This window comes from Cryptomeria japonica, chromosome 5 (assembly GCF_030272615.1).
Source record: "Cryptomeria japonica chromosome 5, Sugi_1.0, whole genome shotgun sequence".
NCBI classification, from domain to species: domain Eukaryota; kingdom Viridiplantae; phylum Streptophyta; class Pinopsida; order Cupressales; family Cupressaceae; genus Cryptomeria; species Cryptomeria japonica.
The window spans coordinates 672,198,804-672,217,416 of record NC_081409.1 but is presented as its reverse complement, the minus strand read 5'-3'; the positions used below and the strand labels follow the sequence as shown (position 1 = coordinate 672,217,416).

The 18,613-nt window shown below is 38.0% G+C and overlaps 1 protein-coding gene across 1 annotated transcript in view; it reads right to left on the bottom strand.

The window, feature by feature from the left end:
• LOC131039533 (probable 2-carboxy-D-arabinitol-1-phosphatase) overlaps positions 1–18,405 on the bottom strand; it is a 42,115-nt gene extending 23,710 nt beyond the window's left edge. Inside the window, exons 1-5 of the mRNA XM_057972319.2 lie at positions 17,891–18,405; positions 9,787–9,892; positions 9,102–9,318; positions 8,883–9,004; positions 7,696–7,803 (exon numbers count right to left, since the gene is read on the bottom strand). Coding sequence (XP_057828302.2) covers positions 7,696–7,803; positions 8,883–9,004; positions 9,102–9,318; positions 9,787–9,892; positions 17,891–18,231 — 894 coding nt within the window. The 5' untranslated portion in view covers positions 18,232–18,405. The remainder of the gene's footprint in view (positions 1–7,695; positions 7,804–8,882; positions 9,005–9,101; positions 9,319–9,786; positions 9,893–17,890) is intronic.
• Between the last annotated feature and the right edge of the window lie 208 nt (positions 18,406–18,613).

Genomic DNA, 18,613 nt, shown 5'->3' with positions numbered 1-18,613 from the left:
TATGCATTTAATAGCTCATCACCCAAAATAGGGCACCCACTATCCCTCTCTTACAACAAATGCAATGAATCGAGCCATGACGGTTTCAAGTTCGCCCACAGAGACACTTGGCGCAGTCTCAAGCTTATACTCCAAAATAGCTATATCCTTTTCACATTTGCAGAAAATCTTCTCCCATCCTGACATTGCCTCTTGAGTCCTGTGCATGATGCTTGAGAACAAGGAAACATTCTTGTTAGGGGTAAATAACTTATGTTAGTAAGAATAATAATCATAATTGTGTTTATGTTGTGTTTATGGTTATGTTGCATCGCCGAGAGGTTCCCGTCAAGAGGTTGGGAGTTGGTGACGATTGGCAACTTGGCCAACCGTCGGGTCTATATATTGTTTGGATCATAGTTGGACTACTCACGACTCGGCTCGACTCGCCAAGCCCCTGAGAAAAAAACTCAGGAAAAACTCGGCAATGTAAAACCACGCTTAATTTTAATAAAAAATGCATTTTTTTTGCAAAATTTAATGAGAAGATGCATCCAATGAGTCAATAAATGATAACACAAAAGAAACAAGCTGATTCTAGATATATTTAAATGCAAAGTGTCTACAAAATCGCATCCTCATGAGGAATGCTGATGGCTGGAAGCAAAATAGTAAATAGTTTTTGTAAAACCAAAAGTAAATACATCATTACAAATTACAATTACAACTTCCTCTTCCCAGCTCTAGCTAAAACTATTTACTATTCCTCTTCCTCTTCCCAGTGGAGATCTTCCTAGTTATGAGGGTGAGAAAAAGAGGGGTAGAGAGATAGGTCTAGATCTTGGTGGAGATCTACAAACGCGCAATATTTGAAATTTCATCATTCATACTGATAGTTTCAAACTTTCAACTCTAAAATGTATAATACCAAGATTTCTTCAATGCTAATTATGTTGTTATATGGAGCCTAATCAGACTCGGAGGTTAAATTCTCCCTACTTCCATCAGCGTAGTTTCCCCCTATATTTTTCGACAGGGGTTTGGGGGCAGTGCCCCCAAGTTGGGGTCAAGGGGCATCGCTCCTTGCGGGGTCAAGGGGCAGCCATATTGAAATGCCACTTATACTTAAATGTTATATTTCATGTGTATATTCTGATGAAGAGAATGAAATTGACCTGAAAAACAAAAAATGATAATTTTTTGACATGTTTGGGCCTCTTTTTTTGGTCTAGCCGAGTTTTTCAAAGAAACTTGCCGAGTTTTTGCAAAAAACTCAGCGATTACTTGGCGAGTTTTTGCTGCGAGTTAAAGTCATTAAAACTCGCCGAGTACTTTGCGAGTGTGCCATCTATGGTTTGGATGGAACCTCGGTAGGGGAGATTATGGATGGACATTCTGGACACTTGAATAAAGATATACTTTTCTGGTCTAATTAGTATCATTGTTATTTATGCTGTGAAATATGAATGTACTGGTACATGAATATTTGGTACGTGTGGGAAGCACTGTGTTATCTGTTCATTCACCAACCTTACATTAAGGACTAAACATTTTGGCGCCGTTGCCTGAACGAACCTGGAGATAACTATGGCGGCAGGCGGAAGGAATTAATGGGCTGGCCATTTAACCAGCAGTTAATTGTCGTGGACAGCGACACGCACGAAGAGAGTACCGCGGAAGAGGCACGAGAGGATCAGTTGACGGCAGACTTGGTAGAGTTGTGGGACGTGTCGGTCACGCAGTACGTGTAGAGAGAGGCTCGGGAGAGCCGTCTCAGAAGGCACGGTACATGGTGAACTCACCGTCAGCACTCCCGTCTTTGACCTGCTCGGAAGTATTCCAATGTTACTCACCAGAAATCTGATTACACTTCAAGACTGAAGGGAGGAAACTGCACAAGAACTCCGTCGGCAACAAGTACTCCGAAGGGACGAGGAGCGGAGCCGTAGGGAGGAAGAGCAGAGGGAGGCTAGTCGACATCGTACCTCTAGCACTTGATGCCCCTATGGCCAAACAAAGACAAACGTACCACTGCCATCGAAGGAGTAGACGAGGGAACTATACGGAGATCTCTCCGCATAAGAGAACAGGCCGAAAGGAGACAGCGGCTAAGGGAGGTTGCTGACTCGAAGAGTCTGGAGAAACACAGCAGAAGTCGGAGTGTGAGTCGAAGTCGTAGTCGGGACAGGCAAAGGCCATGTACGTGGAAGGAGTTGGTTGAGGTCGCCAAGAACCTGCCACTTCTACACGTAGCGGAGGAAGATCTCGCCGACCAGGCCCCACACTCGACATCAAGTGAAGAGGACTCCGGAGCCGAGTCGCAGAGCAACCCGTCGGAATATTCTAAACAAGGAGAGGAGGCGGTACGGGACCTGCACGAAGAGATCGCCACTATTTTTGAAGCAACGTTATCTGGCATCAGGAATTTGTCCTTGTCAAAGGGCATCAAAATAGGAGGGTCAGATCCAGAAACCCCGGGAAGGAGGGACTATAGGAGCGAGGGTGACCAAATCCCTGTGGACAGGGGCCCAACTAGACCAAGAGCGTATGGTACCTCCCAGATACATAGTACCTTTCCGGCATATAGTCACTTCCAAGCGCTACATAAAACCCTCCAGGCAAGAACAATGGCACACACCCCGGAGAAACAAAAGCTTCCAAAATTCATGGGCGACGGGTCGGAGGATCCCATACGGCATTGTAAGACATGCGTGACCATTTGGGAGGCAAAAGGCCAAGACGACCGGGATTACTGGTTGAAGGCATTTCCAGCCACTCTACGAGGAATAGCCATTGACTGATATACGGACCTGGATGCGTAGCATAAAACGTCCTGGAACAATCTGAAGAAGGCTTTCGAAGAGGAGTTCAAACTCCTACGGGACGACAATGAAATTGTGGCGGAGATTTACAATACCAAGCAGGGAAAAAGTGAAAGCGTGCGGGCATATAGTAGAAGGTTGAGGGAACTGCTCAATAAAATGGAGAACCAACCGGCCAATGGTCTCAAGAAGAGATGGTTCGTTGAAGGATTGGTACCATCCCTCAGACGGAAGATGAAGGTGGTCCCGCCGCCCTCGTATGATGAGGCGTACAATCGTGCGATGGATATTGAGAGCGAAAATAAGACATCCCGAAGGAAGCGTTAGGTGAGCGATGGTGATAGTACGGATGAAGACAGTGATGGGGAGTCCAAAACCGTGCAAGCACTCCGAAGGGATATGATGAGAATGATGAAAGAACTAAAGGCTGACAAAGAAGGTGGCAGGGAAGGAAAGGAGCTATGGTGCACCAACTGCAAGACAGAAGGACACACTAAGGGGAGTTGTCCCCGCAAGGCCTTTTGTGACATCTGCCAAGTAATGGGACATTCCATTAAGGAATGCCCGTACAACTTGAAAACACGGAGCACACAAGTGCTCTACGCCCAACCCAACCAAGTCACACCACCAGCGACACCTCTGAAGCCGGCAGCAAACTCTAACGCCTCTCCTGGAGGGTATAGAAACAATCGGTGGGGTAACAATAGGTCCAATAATAACATGCCAAGGAGTAGAATTCACTACGACGCGAAGGGACGACCCATGATTCAATGCAGAAAGTGCAACGAATGGGGTCACTTTGCGCAGGAATGTCAAAACGGGGGAGACCCGGGAGTTTGTTGTGCAAATGGTGCGGTCCAGGGAATCATGAGGACATAGACTGTCCAAGGCAAAAAGGGGTGAATATGCTGGAGGTGGAAGGACCGAGGGAAGGCGTATTGGCAATCACAAGATTGCAAAACAAAAAAGCCATGTACCCTGACCCTCGCACGGAGAAAGAAAGACTCCAGGAAGCCAGGGCGGATATCGAGCGTGCGATGGCGGAAGAGCGGAAGGCCTCACACCCGGCTTCCCGTACACCATTCCGGTCAGGACCGGAGAAAACTATCATTAAGCAGATGTTACAAACCACAATACCCGTACGGGTATCCGACCTCCTACAGACCATGCCACAGCTAAGGATGGCCCTGACGAATGCAATCGGTGACACCACCATCGGCCAGGAACGTCGAGCGATGACAGAACCACATAGTACGGCTCCGATGAAGGAACCTGGTACAGACGCCATGGACCCTATGCTACTCACAGTAAGCATTGGTCAGAAACCTGTCGTGGTGGAGATGGACATAATGGGACAAAAGCTCACAAACACCATTGTGGATGGCGGGTCCAGAGTCAACGTACTACTGGAGGAAACATGGAGAAGCCTTGGCAAGCCTACCCTCCGACCACCAACATTCCATCTCGTCGGTGCAGACCAACACAGTATCAAACCTCTCGGTACTCTCATGGCACAAAAGGTGGTAATCGGGACACAACAATTCCTCCTGGATTTCGTAGTCATCCCACTAGAAAGGAAAGCGTACGACGCCCTCCTTGGAAGGGGATGGCTGATCATGGACAGAGCCAATCATAACTGGAAGAAGAATACGCTCTCAATCGAGAGTGACAGTCATAAGTATGTAATCGATCTAAGGAACCAGTCCGTCAGTGAAGAGCTCGCGTCATCCGACTCCAACTCAGAAGATTCAGATAGATGGGAGTGGGGTTCTGAAGGAGACAGAGGAGGGAAAGAACCCAACGAGGAAGGAGTGTTGTGTAATGTCCCCTACTATGTTTTAACCATAATTAATCCATTTCAATATACTTATGACTCACACTAAATATATTAGGAGATATTTCCATCTTAACATGAATCCAATCAGTGATATTCCACTGCTCACTCAATTAACTACAAATAAATCGTTCATCTATCATACACCCATAATTTCTTAATGCAAGTGTCACACCAACTGTAATGTCCCCAACACGAAAACACCTCATTTCCCAAGTTCTTAAACACTGACAGTAGTAACATACTAACAAGGATTATGCATATAAACATATTCTGCTTACCATGTATTATCTTCTGAGCTCTTTCTCGTTTACAATCTAATAATGTCATTTGTCTGATTAAAACGTTATGTGTGTATATAACATTATTGATATTACTTCATTACTATATATATATATATATATATATATATATATATATATATATATATATATATATATATATATATTGTTATCCTTATTCTGGTTTGAATATATACACATAAATACATATATTAATTAAATAATATGACCAATTATTGAAGTATTTGCTAAGTACCTATTATATACTGTATTGAAACTATCACTACTTAAAACATTAGTTATGAATATCTCTAATAGCTGGTAACAGGGCAGACAGATCTGACGCATGACAGATCTGGTCTGTCACTGTTATGAATTAAATATTACTATTGTACATGTTGCAGACTATGTAATATTATTATTAAATTCTGCATACAAACACATTCGGGCTACATATATTAAGCATACTTACTAATCACATCCCCTATACATACCACCCAGAACAGGGATGTTACTGTCTGTAACTCAATAACAGTTCTAATCTGATCTGATCATTTCCAATCCATTCGATGGTTGCAGATAATATATCTTTCCTCTCCCTACTGTGCATCTAACTATAATTATATTCCTTATACTATCAACAATTTGTGCAAACTGAATTTGATTACCTTTGACTCATTAACTGATATATATATATATTATCTACAGCAATATTATGCGTAGTCATTCTAAAGCTGTTTGAATAATTATATATAGATTGCTTCTTCAGCTTTATACCATATTAATGCCACTAATTTAATTAAGTTCATATAAGATTTAATATACAGATTATTGGCTATTTAAATAAAATCAGAAATCCTTTCCATTTGTACCTATCACTGAGTTTTTCTATCGTTGCTGGTAGCCTAATAGCATTAATTGCTAGTATAATAGTGTTTGTAAAGGCAGACAGATCTGACATGCGTCAGATCTGGTCTGCCATTATATATAAAATGAAATAAGACTCATTCGTATTGCAGTCTATATTAATATTACTATTAACTTCTGCATACAGACATTATCAGGCTTCACATATTAGGAATACGTATTAAGCACATCCCATGCATATCACAAAGGATGAGGAATTTTGAACAAAGGATGAATCCTCCTCTTGGGATTTGCGCCCAAGGAAAGTTCTCTGATGTGCTCAGTCCTTTAAGGAGGATTTCCAAACTTAGCAAAAATTCGATCATTTGCTTGCTTCATTTGTCTTTCCGGATTTGGAACTGGATGCCTTGGTTCAATCTGCACAGTGTTCACCTATTGTCAAGGATAGACTTTCCAAAAATAGACTTACTAAAAATAAGAAGTTATTCCAAACTCAAAATTAGGGCAAAAGGGTACACGATGAAACTTACCAAAAATAGTAAGTTTGTTCAAACTCAAAATTAGGCCAATCGGGGCCACTATGAAACTTACTAAAAATAGTAAGTTCATGAAAAACACTCAAATTTCACTAGAAGGCCCCTTGGAAGATTTTCTTTTCTACACTTAGCCAAATTTCACTATGCTCAAGATTACCCATTTCCTTTCTAGGTCTACAAGACAGAAACCCTAAAATAGACAATGCTTGCTTCCATACTTAGCATAAATCATCACAAACTCATCCAAACACTACGAGACTTGACGAAATTATTGCCAAACTACCCAAAAAACTCGCAAAGAAAAGACCAAGTGGACAAAAATGTAGGGGGTCCCCATTTACAATGAGGAGTTGTGTGAAAAGGTCACAACAGGACGCCAACCTTCTTCAGAGGCTCTTGCATAGCTACTCAAAAGAAAATTGTTGACATGTCAGATCTCTATCTATTGGAGCTTCTCAAGTACCAAATAAAATCAATGAATGCACATTTCATATTTTTTCTACATCTAGTAAGTAGAGGTTGTGGTTTTAAAGGATCGAGTACCCAAGTGACTTGCTGTCCTCCTTGCTTTTCTTTGAGAACAAGTCACCTTTCTTGTCCAACCCCTCTTCCATGAGAGCCTTATCCTTCAATGACAACGGATGATATCCACCACCAACACTACCACAGTACTCACTCTTTTAATATTTATCTATCCCTGACAATCTACATATATTTAGTAATTTATGAAAGTGACCTATTTATCCTTCTACACTCACACCCACACTAAACATTGAAATATATTAGTATTTTAAAACTTGCATGGATTTCTAGGTTTCCAAATTCGCTTCTTATAAACATTATATGGAATATTACCAAGTGGATCTTCTCATATATGTAGTACTTTATAGAAAAAATGATCACCATCTACAAGAAGAAAGAAGTTTGTTTAAATTTCTACATATATATGCCTGCATCCATGTAATCAGGCCCTACATGGAACTTGGCAGGGCATGCTTTGCGTTTCTTACATAATATTCAAATCATCCATTGCAACAAAAAGGTTGTGATATCAAGCATACATCCCAATCTAATTAAAATATTTAAGCTAAGCTGACTGCTCATTACTATTCAGAAGAATTTATCAATGACTGTAAACAATAGAAATATTTACAGAGAAAATAACTTTTATTTCATACACCTTCTCAAGGTATGAAATATGATCTTGTGAAAAACTTAAAACTATTTTATGTCAAATTGAATCATCAGACTGCTATCTAACATGACTAAGCCAACTATTTTGCTTCGAGATAAATACAAGGCTCAAATAAATATTTTAAATTAAAGAGAGAATATCAATTAATAAATTGAATACTATGCTAGTGTATTTATTATACCTCAGCGATGCTGCCAGTGGTACCATGGCACACAAGTATGATTCTATCTTCAGTTTTCCTACCCACCGACTGACCAGGGGTAATTGGTGTAATTGGTGAGTTTGGTGTCTGCAACCAAAAAATTAGCCTGCATCATCACTTTGGTCACCTTATCCCCACTCTTGTCTAAAGTGGGTTGTGCAGCATCATTAAAATGGCCATCTAAAACAATAAATATGTGACTAAAAGATATTTTAGAATCTTCCATAAGAGAGGGAATAAATAACAGATCTTGCAAGAGGAATGGTTTGAGCGAGGGTATAATATTTTGGAATATATTCTACTCAATAACATATTTGAACAACAAATAGTTGTTCAAACTTCAAAGGATCATAATGAAAATTTGCGTTTGAAATTTTTGAAATAATGTACCTGTGAAACTAAGAAAAAAAAATGGATTTGAGTAAATGGGCACTGAAACAATGAGAAACCACTCAGAGACTGTGCGACTGTGTGACAAATACCAAAATGAATTGGAACCAGAAGAAATAAAAGTTCCAAAGATTGACTTGAATTTACAGTAAACTTTACATTTTTTCCTAGATCCTTTGTCCAAGATGCAAGAATTTATATCAATCCCAGAGGCTTAACAAATACAAGATCTAGACAATACTAAAATTTGAGGAAAAATAACGTGTTAAAAGACATAAGTTCCATTGTGCACGCTCACTTTGAAAACATAAACTCAGTGTAAGAATTATTGGTTAAGCGACAAAACACATGCTCGATCAATAGCAAAGTTCGAAGAATTAATATCAAAGTTTACCCCCTTGCTCACTTCAACATGCACTCAACTTCTTGTAAAATAATTGAGTAATCTAAAATGAATTAAACATCATAAACAGAGCACACACACAATAAAATGATGCAGTGATTACGCTGTTCGCCAATATGACTACATCCACGGAAAAGGCAGGCACAATATCTTTATTAACGAACAGCAGCAAATACAAGTTCTTCATCATGCATATTACAATTAAAAGTCCCCAATATATAGAAGTGATTGGGGGGGCAGCATAATTGAAGAGGCATGGAATGTTAAGGGGCAGAGCCCATCGAACTTCACATACATAAAGTTCTCTCATCAATAAACTCCATTTTCCACATCAAACCAATATTGTATAGTATTTACAAACCTCAATTCCTACCTGATTCAGCCGATCAAGACAAATATACGGAAAGCCATTATCAATGATGCTTGGTGTGATATCTAACACACTGATGCCACAATTGCTCTGCAGAAGTATCCTGAAATATTCAGGACCAAGACCTAAGCAATACAATGTTCAAACAAGAAAATCTATTACATAGCTTTATGCGGCACAAAAACACCAAAAAAAATTTGGCACTAGAAAACAATCTCTTACCTATTGCAGTGGCAACTAAAGCTTGATTCACAGCATTGTGAGCAACTACTAGTATTGACTGGCCTTTGTGGCTTAGAATTTTTGACCAGCAGGCTTTTGCTCGTTCCCATAGTTCTCTTACAGGATAATGCCCATCAATAACAAAATTTGCAGCATCCTTCTGCCATTGACTATATGCCTCTCCATATCTTTTTTTCCCTTCAATCTTTAATAACCCCTGCAACACAATGCAAGACATGAAAGGTTATACATGTATGCTTATAATATAACCCTTAAAACATAGTTCTATTCTTTGAAAGACCTTACTGATATTTGCAATGTTCATTTTCTACTACATAAACTTTTCTGTATATTGTCAATGGTTAAGCTTACAACAAAATTTGTCAAACCTGTAATCATAAACAGAAACAACGGTTCTAATCTGCTACAATGAATGATTGACAATACTTGAACTGTTTTTTAAAATGCATGTTTATTCGACACCCACAAATTCTTTCAAGGCCTCTGGAAGACTGTGTTTTTGGTAAAATATTGTTTTGTGTTTGCCTTCAGATTATCATGCCTTATATTTATATTGGAAATATTCATCACATAGCTATCCTAAAAAACTATGGCTTTTTTACTCAGCATAATTCAACCACCAGACTACTTTGCATTTGATGTGGAGCAGAGAACTTCTACAAACCTGAAATGAATAAAGATCGATCTCTCTAAGGTCATATTCTGGAATCATTTCCAGTTTCCGAGAGTCACAAATTATTTCAGCTGTTCGCTTTGATCTGGCTAGAGGACTGAAGTAAACATCAAGAAAAATTGTTGTGTCAATATTGTTTTCGTTCAGTTCTAAACCATTTGATGATATATATAATGTGCATTTATAAAGAGAAGGCAACTGAGGACCACCTGCTAACACAATTTGATAGTCTCAGCCTGCTGGATGTATCCAGACATAAACATGCAACTTTTTTCTTGTAGAAAGTGAAAAATCAAAACAGGAAGTCAAAATTAAGAAAAAAAAGCAAAGCAATCTTTGAAACCCCTTGAAGAATTGAGAAGAGGCAACAATAATAATAAAAAATTGAGCTTAATGAATTATAAGAAAACAATACATTGCTGTACTTTATTGTTAGGAAGGTATAAAGTCATGAGTTTGAGCATGATACGGATGTTTTCCTTAATATTGTAATTTTGAACTTTCTAGGGGCAGGTGTGAGGGGTTTATGGAATATACTTATTCTCTCCACACAGACTCCAAATATCTGAGGAGCTACTTACAGTTTTGATGCAATGTATCTAGAAACCTTGAATTCAATAGATATTTGTGGATGAAGCCTGACACAATTAAGCACAAATTTATTTATCTGAACTCTCACCACAATAAAAAACAAAGAAATTCATCGAGTTGAATTTCTAAAGCCATTTTAGTCATCATCATAGGAATCTAAACATTTTATCCCTTCATTTGAAAATAAACAAAAAAAAATCTTTGAAAAGGAAAGGCGCCTGTAGATAGGAAAATGGAACAGATGATTCAAAGCCTAACATTAGCCAACCACGAAAGCTAGATTGCAATGAAATTGATCCTATTACACGCAATGAAGCTATGAAGACAAAATGCTAATCAAATTGCAAACCATAGAAGCAAAGTATCTCCTTCATATCCCTCCATTGTCCTCCTTTCTCCTCCAAATAGCGGATTTGTGGATCTCACCTACAAGTGCAAGAGCAAAGTATGAAAGCAAGATCGATTTTGATAGCGCGAAGATACTAGAAGTGTGGTTTATCTAATGAGAAATGCATCCAATTTATAGAAAAATTGGAGAGAGGACAACAATTATCAAGAAATCGATATTAGATGCAATTGGATTCAAAAATAGGAAAAATCAGATTGGAGAGAGGACAACAATTAGCAAGAAATCGATATTAGATGCAATTGGATTCAAAAATGGGAAAAATCAGATTTAGAAAGAAATGCCATTGCACACTTTCCATGCAAGAGGATAAGACTAGCCATCAAATCTAATGTTAGGATAAGATGCCATATCCAAACTCATGACGAATAAGGAAACATGCTTCCAAATTAAAGCACAAAAATAGGAGCCACTTGAGAGAGATAATGAGTAGGAAATTAGGATTTAGCAGTTAGGAAATTAGGTGGAAATGATGAAATAGAAAGTGGTGAAATTAGAAATTGGGTGAATTAATTAATAAGTTTTCATTCATTAATTAATTCAAAAAAGAAGGGAAATTAATTAGCCAATTAAATAAATATTTAATTGTGACAAGAAGACTTAGGATAAATGAATAAATTATTTAACCTAGAGGGAAAATGACAAATAGGATTAAATGATTAAATCACAAAATCCTAGGAGATGAATTAGAAATGCAAGGATGATAATTAGGTCATGACAAAAGATAATTGATATAGGGTCGATTTGATCATGATTTAATGATGAAAATTGGATAATTGATAAAGTGTCAATGTTGATTGATAAAGATCAATGATAAATGATAAACTGATCAAGATTGACAAGGATGAAATTGATAGACGCCAATTGATGAGGACCAATGACTAATCGATCCAAATTGACGAGAAATGATGATTGATTGAGATTGATGACAAATCGATCAAAGATTGATGAAAGGTCGACTTGATGAAGGTCAAATGACCAAAGACCAATGACAAATCGGTTGCAAATTGATAAGAGATTGATAAATTGATGATTGATCAAGACAAAACCCTAGTTCGACATTGAGAAGGGTTGACGATGTCCAATTGATATGATAATATTGATAATGATCAAAGATCGCAATTGATAATGATAATGTTGACAAGACCTAATTGAAAATGCGACAAATGCAAGAAACGCAAAAGAATGACAAAATGTCAACAAATAATAAAGATCAAGTGTGCGACATAGAAGAAATGTTAATAGGATGTGAAAACCCTAAAATACGATCACACGGACATGTTAAAGTATGACACCACAAGCGTTGACCTTTTTTAGATGCCTACAGCGCCATCATTATAATTTCGAAAGTTTGTGGCCCTCTTAAAATTCCAAACAATTTAGTATGTCAAAAATGAACATTCCGTATGAAATTTATTTGCAAGTCATAAGTGTTCAATAAAACGTTAAAATTTTGAAGTACTTCGGGAAAGGTGGACTATTTCTTTAAATAGTGACAAAGATTTCCTAAATCTAAATTGAATCACTGAAAGTCAACCTATTCCTGAATGTTCATAAGGATATCCAATGAACTAGGTGCCATTATGGTAATCATTTAATCCAGAGCTTATTTGATAATTTTTATGTACTAACCTACGTCTGGCATCTGGCTGGGCCATCTTAAAAACAACATTTACCTTTATACTTCTCATACTGGGTGGACAATTCTGAAAAAAAATTAGCACTGCCAAATCATCATTTCCAAATGTCTGAAAATTTTATATGACCTATGGAAAGTATCAGTAAGCGTAGTGGAGCTTCCACAGATGAGGCAGCACGTAAGTCCCACATTGAGACCTGCACAACCCAATAGACAAAACCAAGTGCAAGTCCCAAGTTATAGACGAAGCTCAGTAAAAAGTCCCAAGTGACTTTGACAGAAGATCCGATGTTGCATACCCCAATGGATGGGATATATTTATTTTCTCAAACAGACCCCAAACGTTTAAGGAGTTACTTATAATTTTGATGCAATGTATCTAGTTTAGACACTTATGTTCAGTCGTGCATTCTAACAAACCATCTTCATTACTCCATCTCCACATTGATTCCTTGTTAATCAATTAAATAGTATTGTTCAATTAATTAGGCTACTTCCCTTTCATTGATTAATTAAACAAATTATATTTATTTAATTAGTTCAACCAATCTTCTTCTACGAATAATTAATTAAACAAATTCTATTTAATTAATTATGACTAATCTCCTTCTACTAATCAATTAAATAAATCAAACTTATTTAATTAATTAAGCTAATGCGCATTCCTCCATTCATCTTTTTCATAAAATTAAAAATAAATAAAAATTCACTTCCACCTCACCACTAAAATCCAAAAAATCATTTTTCCCATCTCCATCCTCCATTCAGATTTAAGAAGATCCTCCATTCAGATTTAAGAAGATCTTGACTATCCATCACAACTCAAATTCTCTCCTCCACTTGCACTCACCCCAAGCATCCACATGTGTGCGTCCTAACTCTCAATGCAAGACAAATTGATATCAACCTTTCATTTCATGATTTGATCTCCCCTATCCACTCACATCCTCCTCAAGCCTCCACTTGTTTGCATCTCATTTCCCCATGCAAGTTAAGGTACTCACAACCCTCCATCTCTTAAATCAATTCTACCCCTCCACTTGCATCTATCCTAGCTTGCCTTGCATGTTAATCAAATCCTAACCATCCAAGCCAACACATAATCCAAACCATCCATGTCCTAGGCTGAAAATCTATATAAGCCTACCTCTCCTAGAACAAATAACCGTCAAGTAGAAACTTAAGTACATGCTGCTAAATTAGAAAATCTCATCCTTCAAACAACCTATATATTCTACCAAAATCTCTCTCCCTCTCGTCCTGATCTCATCCCAAACATCAAAGAGATTGGGAGGATTGAACCATGTTTTTGTTCCTCATGTTGAATAGCTCTTTTGCTCAATCGGAGGAGTTGTGGTTTGATTTAGTATGAATGTGTGTTTGAATGCATTTCTCATGTTTCTAGGTTTAAACTTCACCTCTCACATCTAGAAATCTTGAATTCAATTCACGTTTAATATTTACTAATGAAAGCCTGAAAAAATTAATACCAATCTATTTTTCTCAACTTTTGTCACAATATAATATATTTGAGAACAAAACTCACTAAGTTGCACTTCAAAGCCATTTAATTCATCATCGCATGGATCTGACTAATTCCTCCCTTCATTTGCAAAGCAGAATATATATTTTCGTCACAAAAGAAAGGCATCATTAGTACAACTCCAAAAGCTCATGGCCCTCGAAATTCCATGGAGTTGAATAAATTTACATTCCATATGAAATCCCATTGGAAGTGTTCAGAAAAAACTTCAAATTTTGTAATTTAGTATAAGGGAGGAGTGTTAGGAATGTGAAGTCCAACAGTCACATGATCTTTTGGTTTTGGCCCCTCCCAACTCTTCATTTCACAACTGCATAGATTTTGGATGGATTGAGTGCAGACCATGTATTGGTGTACTGGATATTGATTAATATAAAATATTCTCTGCTTTCCATGTAGCCAGTTATGATGAACCACCTATTCATTGTGTTGTGTGTTTATTTTGTGTGTTTGTTTGTAACTTACTTTCAGCTATTTTGTGCTGTTTATATATTTTCTCTGCTCGTTTAAAATTAACAATTGGTATCAGTGCTTGGTTAGATTGAGCAGAGATGGAAGAAGGTGAAATTTGCAAGCTGGGTTTTTCATTCCGTGCTTCTCCGTACTTCAAGTATGTTTTAATGGGACTGACTAAATTTGTAGTTTCAAATGATGAAAATGATGAAGCTGATTCAATCACTGAAGAATTTCTTGGCAACTCAAAGAATGATGTTGTGCAAGTGAAAGCTGAAATGAAGCGCCATGTAAATTGGTGGGATGGCTGGAAAAAAGAGGAGGTTATGGTTGAAGAGGAAGAGGATGCTTGGTTTGTTTCCTTCTCGACTCTTGATGTAGCTATAGCACAAATAAATGGTTTGAGCAACCATGAACTCATGAAGAGTGATGTGTAGGAAATCGAAAAATATGATGGTGAAGGGGGGTATGAAAAGCAGAGTGTAATCATGAGGACGCCAAGGTGGGTGTGGGTGAAGATAAATTTGAGGAAGATGTTTTTTATGGAACAAGAAATGGAGGATTTGCGCTGTCCTATGATGAATTTCGAAAAAGAGAAATTCGGGAAAGAATGGGAATTTTTTTAAGAGAAGAAATGAAGTGAAGGAGGAATAAGAAGTGGTTGACGAAGAAAAGAAGAGAATATTAAAATGGCTGCGAGATGAAGAAGAAAAATTAAAATAAGAAAAATCTGCACTTCGAGAACAAATTCAAAATGGAAGATTTGTTGTGAAAGCAGATTTTGGCACGTCAATTGCTAGTAGACGCATAGGTGTTGCAGGTGTGGTAGGGGCTAAGGTAGGTGTGACACCAGGAGGAGTTGAGTTGCCTCAATCTGCTGTAGACATAGAGATTGTGAATATTTGAATTCCCATGGACAAGGAGTCAGGAGTGAGCAAACTTTTTCAGGCCCAAGATGCACCAGGTTCATGTTCAAAAGACAGTGATGCGGGACCTTTGGAAAGTTCCTTAAACCAAAATCATCTTAGAAGGTTGTTAAATGAAGGAACAACTTGCAACAAGAGTTCACTTAGGTACCCTGAACCGACGAAACAGAGTAGTGGCGACATTGGTTCTGAGTTGGCCAAACAGCATGGAGGCTTCTCTTTGGTTATGGAGGGAAATTTCACTGATAAGTTGAGAGATATTCAAAAGAAATCTTTTGACAGATTTTTCAAGGACAAGGTGATACTAGAGGCTTTGCAACTCAATCAAAGAATTGACGGACATGTCCCCTTTAATTTCTCCAGACTATGAATAAAGTTTGGCAGGAAGGAAGGTGCTGCAAAGGTGCAACTAGGGAAAACCCATGCCGTGGGCATTGTGACAGGACGGGTGCTTTGGCCTTATCGTGACAGGCCCAATGAAGAAACGCTTTCAGTGTTCACTGAGTTTTCTCCAATGGCTGATCCCATATCTGAGGTTGGGCATCCTGGGGAATTCGCTGACTTAATTTCAGTAGGAAAATTTGGCGGTGCCAGAGTAACTGTTATGAAAATTGAACAAGGTGGAAACTTGGTGTCAACAGTAGTATTGCCTCAAAGTATAGTTAGTATATTGAATGATCTTGAGAGAGCCATTGATGTTGATGTGAATAGCTACAAGACTATGCGCAGGGAGACTCGTATCTTTCCTGGGGTTGGTGTCATTGAGATTCAGTTCGCTAGAAGATTGAAGGAGTTTGCATACAAAGAGCCAGGATTGGATCAGTATGTAATCAGAAAGTTTGCTAAGAGCTTTGATGTTGGAACTATCGAGCATGCGCAGAGAGTAATTGAAGTGTTTGAACAATTGCTAAGTTTTATTAATTCTGATTTGATTTGGAGAAGATTAATTCGAAGAGTTCTCGAATAGAATCTGGCGAAGTTAAAATATTCAATGGGCCTGGCTGTAATGTGAGATTAGAAGTGGAATCCATGGGATGTCACAGTCATGGCTGTACCGGTTGGACTTCAGGGGGAGATTGTTAGGAATGTAAAGTCCAACGGTAACATGACCTTTTGGCTCATCCCAACTCTTCATTTCACAACTGCATATGATTGTATAAATGGATGTGAGAGTAGACCATGTATTGGTGTACTGGATATTGATTAATAGAAGTTATTCCCTGCTCTCCCATGGATGTAGCCAGTTATAGTGAACCATGTAATTCATTATGTTATGTGTTTATTTTGTGTGTTTGTCTGTAATTAACTTTTAGCTGTTTAGTGTTGTTTATATATTTTATCTGCTCGTTTAAAATTAATGGGCAGACTATTTCTTTAAATAGTGACAAAAAATTCCCCAAATCTGAAATTGTATCACTCAAACCTGACCTACATCCTGAATATGTTATAAGGACATCTGATGAAACAATTACCCTCATAGCAGCTATTTAGTCCAGAGGCTCTTTTATGGATCCTTATGCTTTAACTTACGTTTGGCATCCACCTTGGCCATGAACTAAAAAATAGCATTTGCTTTTATATTTATCATAGCGGAAAATTGGGCAAAAACTTTATACACCCAAAATCATCACTTTAAAATGTCTGAAAATAGATTTTTAATTTTCTATAATATATGGAGAATATCAGCAGCTAAAGTGGAGTTGCCAGCTTGCCATAGACGATAAAGTGTTACTGTACTGGCTGACTTTGACGGAAGAGATATTCATCCATGCGTTATACCCCAATGGATGAGGCCTGCTTACCTCGATGGACAAGACTGGGTGAAAGTCAAAGCTAATAAACATAGCTTGGTTAAAGTCTTCAATGACTTTGATATATGAGATACCAATCCAATGTAGCGTACGTCAACAGACAAGGCCTGCAGACCCCAACTGACAAGGCCAGGTGCAAGTTCCAGGTGAAATACAAGGGCTAAGCACAATGAATGAAGCCCCCACACATCAAGAGATAAAACAGGGTCCCAGTGCCGAAGAAATACAGAAAGATAGGCACAATTCCAAATTAGAAGCTTACACAAAAGCTCATTAAATGGGATAAGCATACAAATTCCCAGTAACCTCGATAGTACACAAATTCCCAAGATGAAATACGCATATGGGTACAATTCCAAATTAAGATTGACGGGGGAGATGTTTTGCACAAGATCTTCACCATCAAGCTCACTCAGGTACACAAATTCCCTGTAACTGGGATATGAACACAAATTCCCAGGATGAAATACACAGATGGGTACAATTCCAAATTAGGATTAACTTGGCAGATTTTGTACACAAGATCTTCTCAGGTGCACAAATTCCCAGTAACTTGAATAAGAACACAAATTCCCAATAACTTTCTTCTTATAAGCACCTCTTCCATGGTGTACTCCAACAATAGAAACCAATGTGACTTTGAAGGAAGAGATACCACTATACAAGGGAAATTTAGCAAACAAATTTTTCCTCCACGCTTCTAGAATGTTTATGAAAGCAACTAACCTGTGAAAGCAAACATCAAAGGTGTCTCGGAGAAGCATTTGTCTGGATGTTTCAGCCTGCATTTCTCCTTTCTGTGTAAGAACTGAAAAGTCGGAGCTGCCCTGAATCCTTCCCTCCTCATTCCATGTGCTCTGCCCATGCCTCACAACTACTACTCTTTTCCTTTGCTCACCTCCACAAGCCTTCACCTTCAATCTAAATATTCTAAATCTATATTCTATTTTGTGGGCTTTAAACAAATGGCAAAACAGGGGAGCAGACTGAACTAAACACCCTCTAAACAATGAGGATTGCATCACCTGGAATTTCGGTAGAATAGCTGCATGGTCAGCAATAAACATTCTCGCTCGTTTGGCTGACAGACAGAATAGAATTTGGTAGGTATTGATTTTCTGCCTTGCTTTTTATTTGGTATTTAGTGTTTTGATGGGAACCATTGATAACTCCGATTTTCTATCTTGCTGAAGGGAATAAATCTTGAGCTGTATGAGGATGACCCCTGAATGGACAGCATTTCTTTGGCCCTTAGAATTGCCTTATGCATAAAACTGTCATTGTAATGTCTTTTTTACACAGGAAATATTTTTCAATTCTTAATAATAAATATTTAAATATTTAAATATTTATATCAAACTAACATGGTGAAAGAAAGTTAAAGTTAAATATAAAGAGATAAAAAATTTAAATATATAGAAATATTTAAAACGATTAATTCATGTCAAG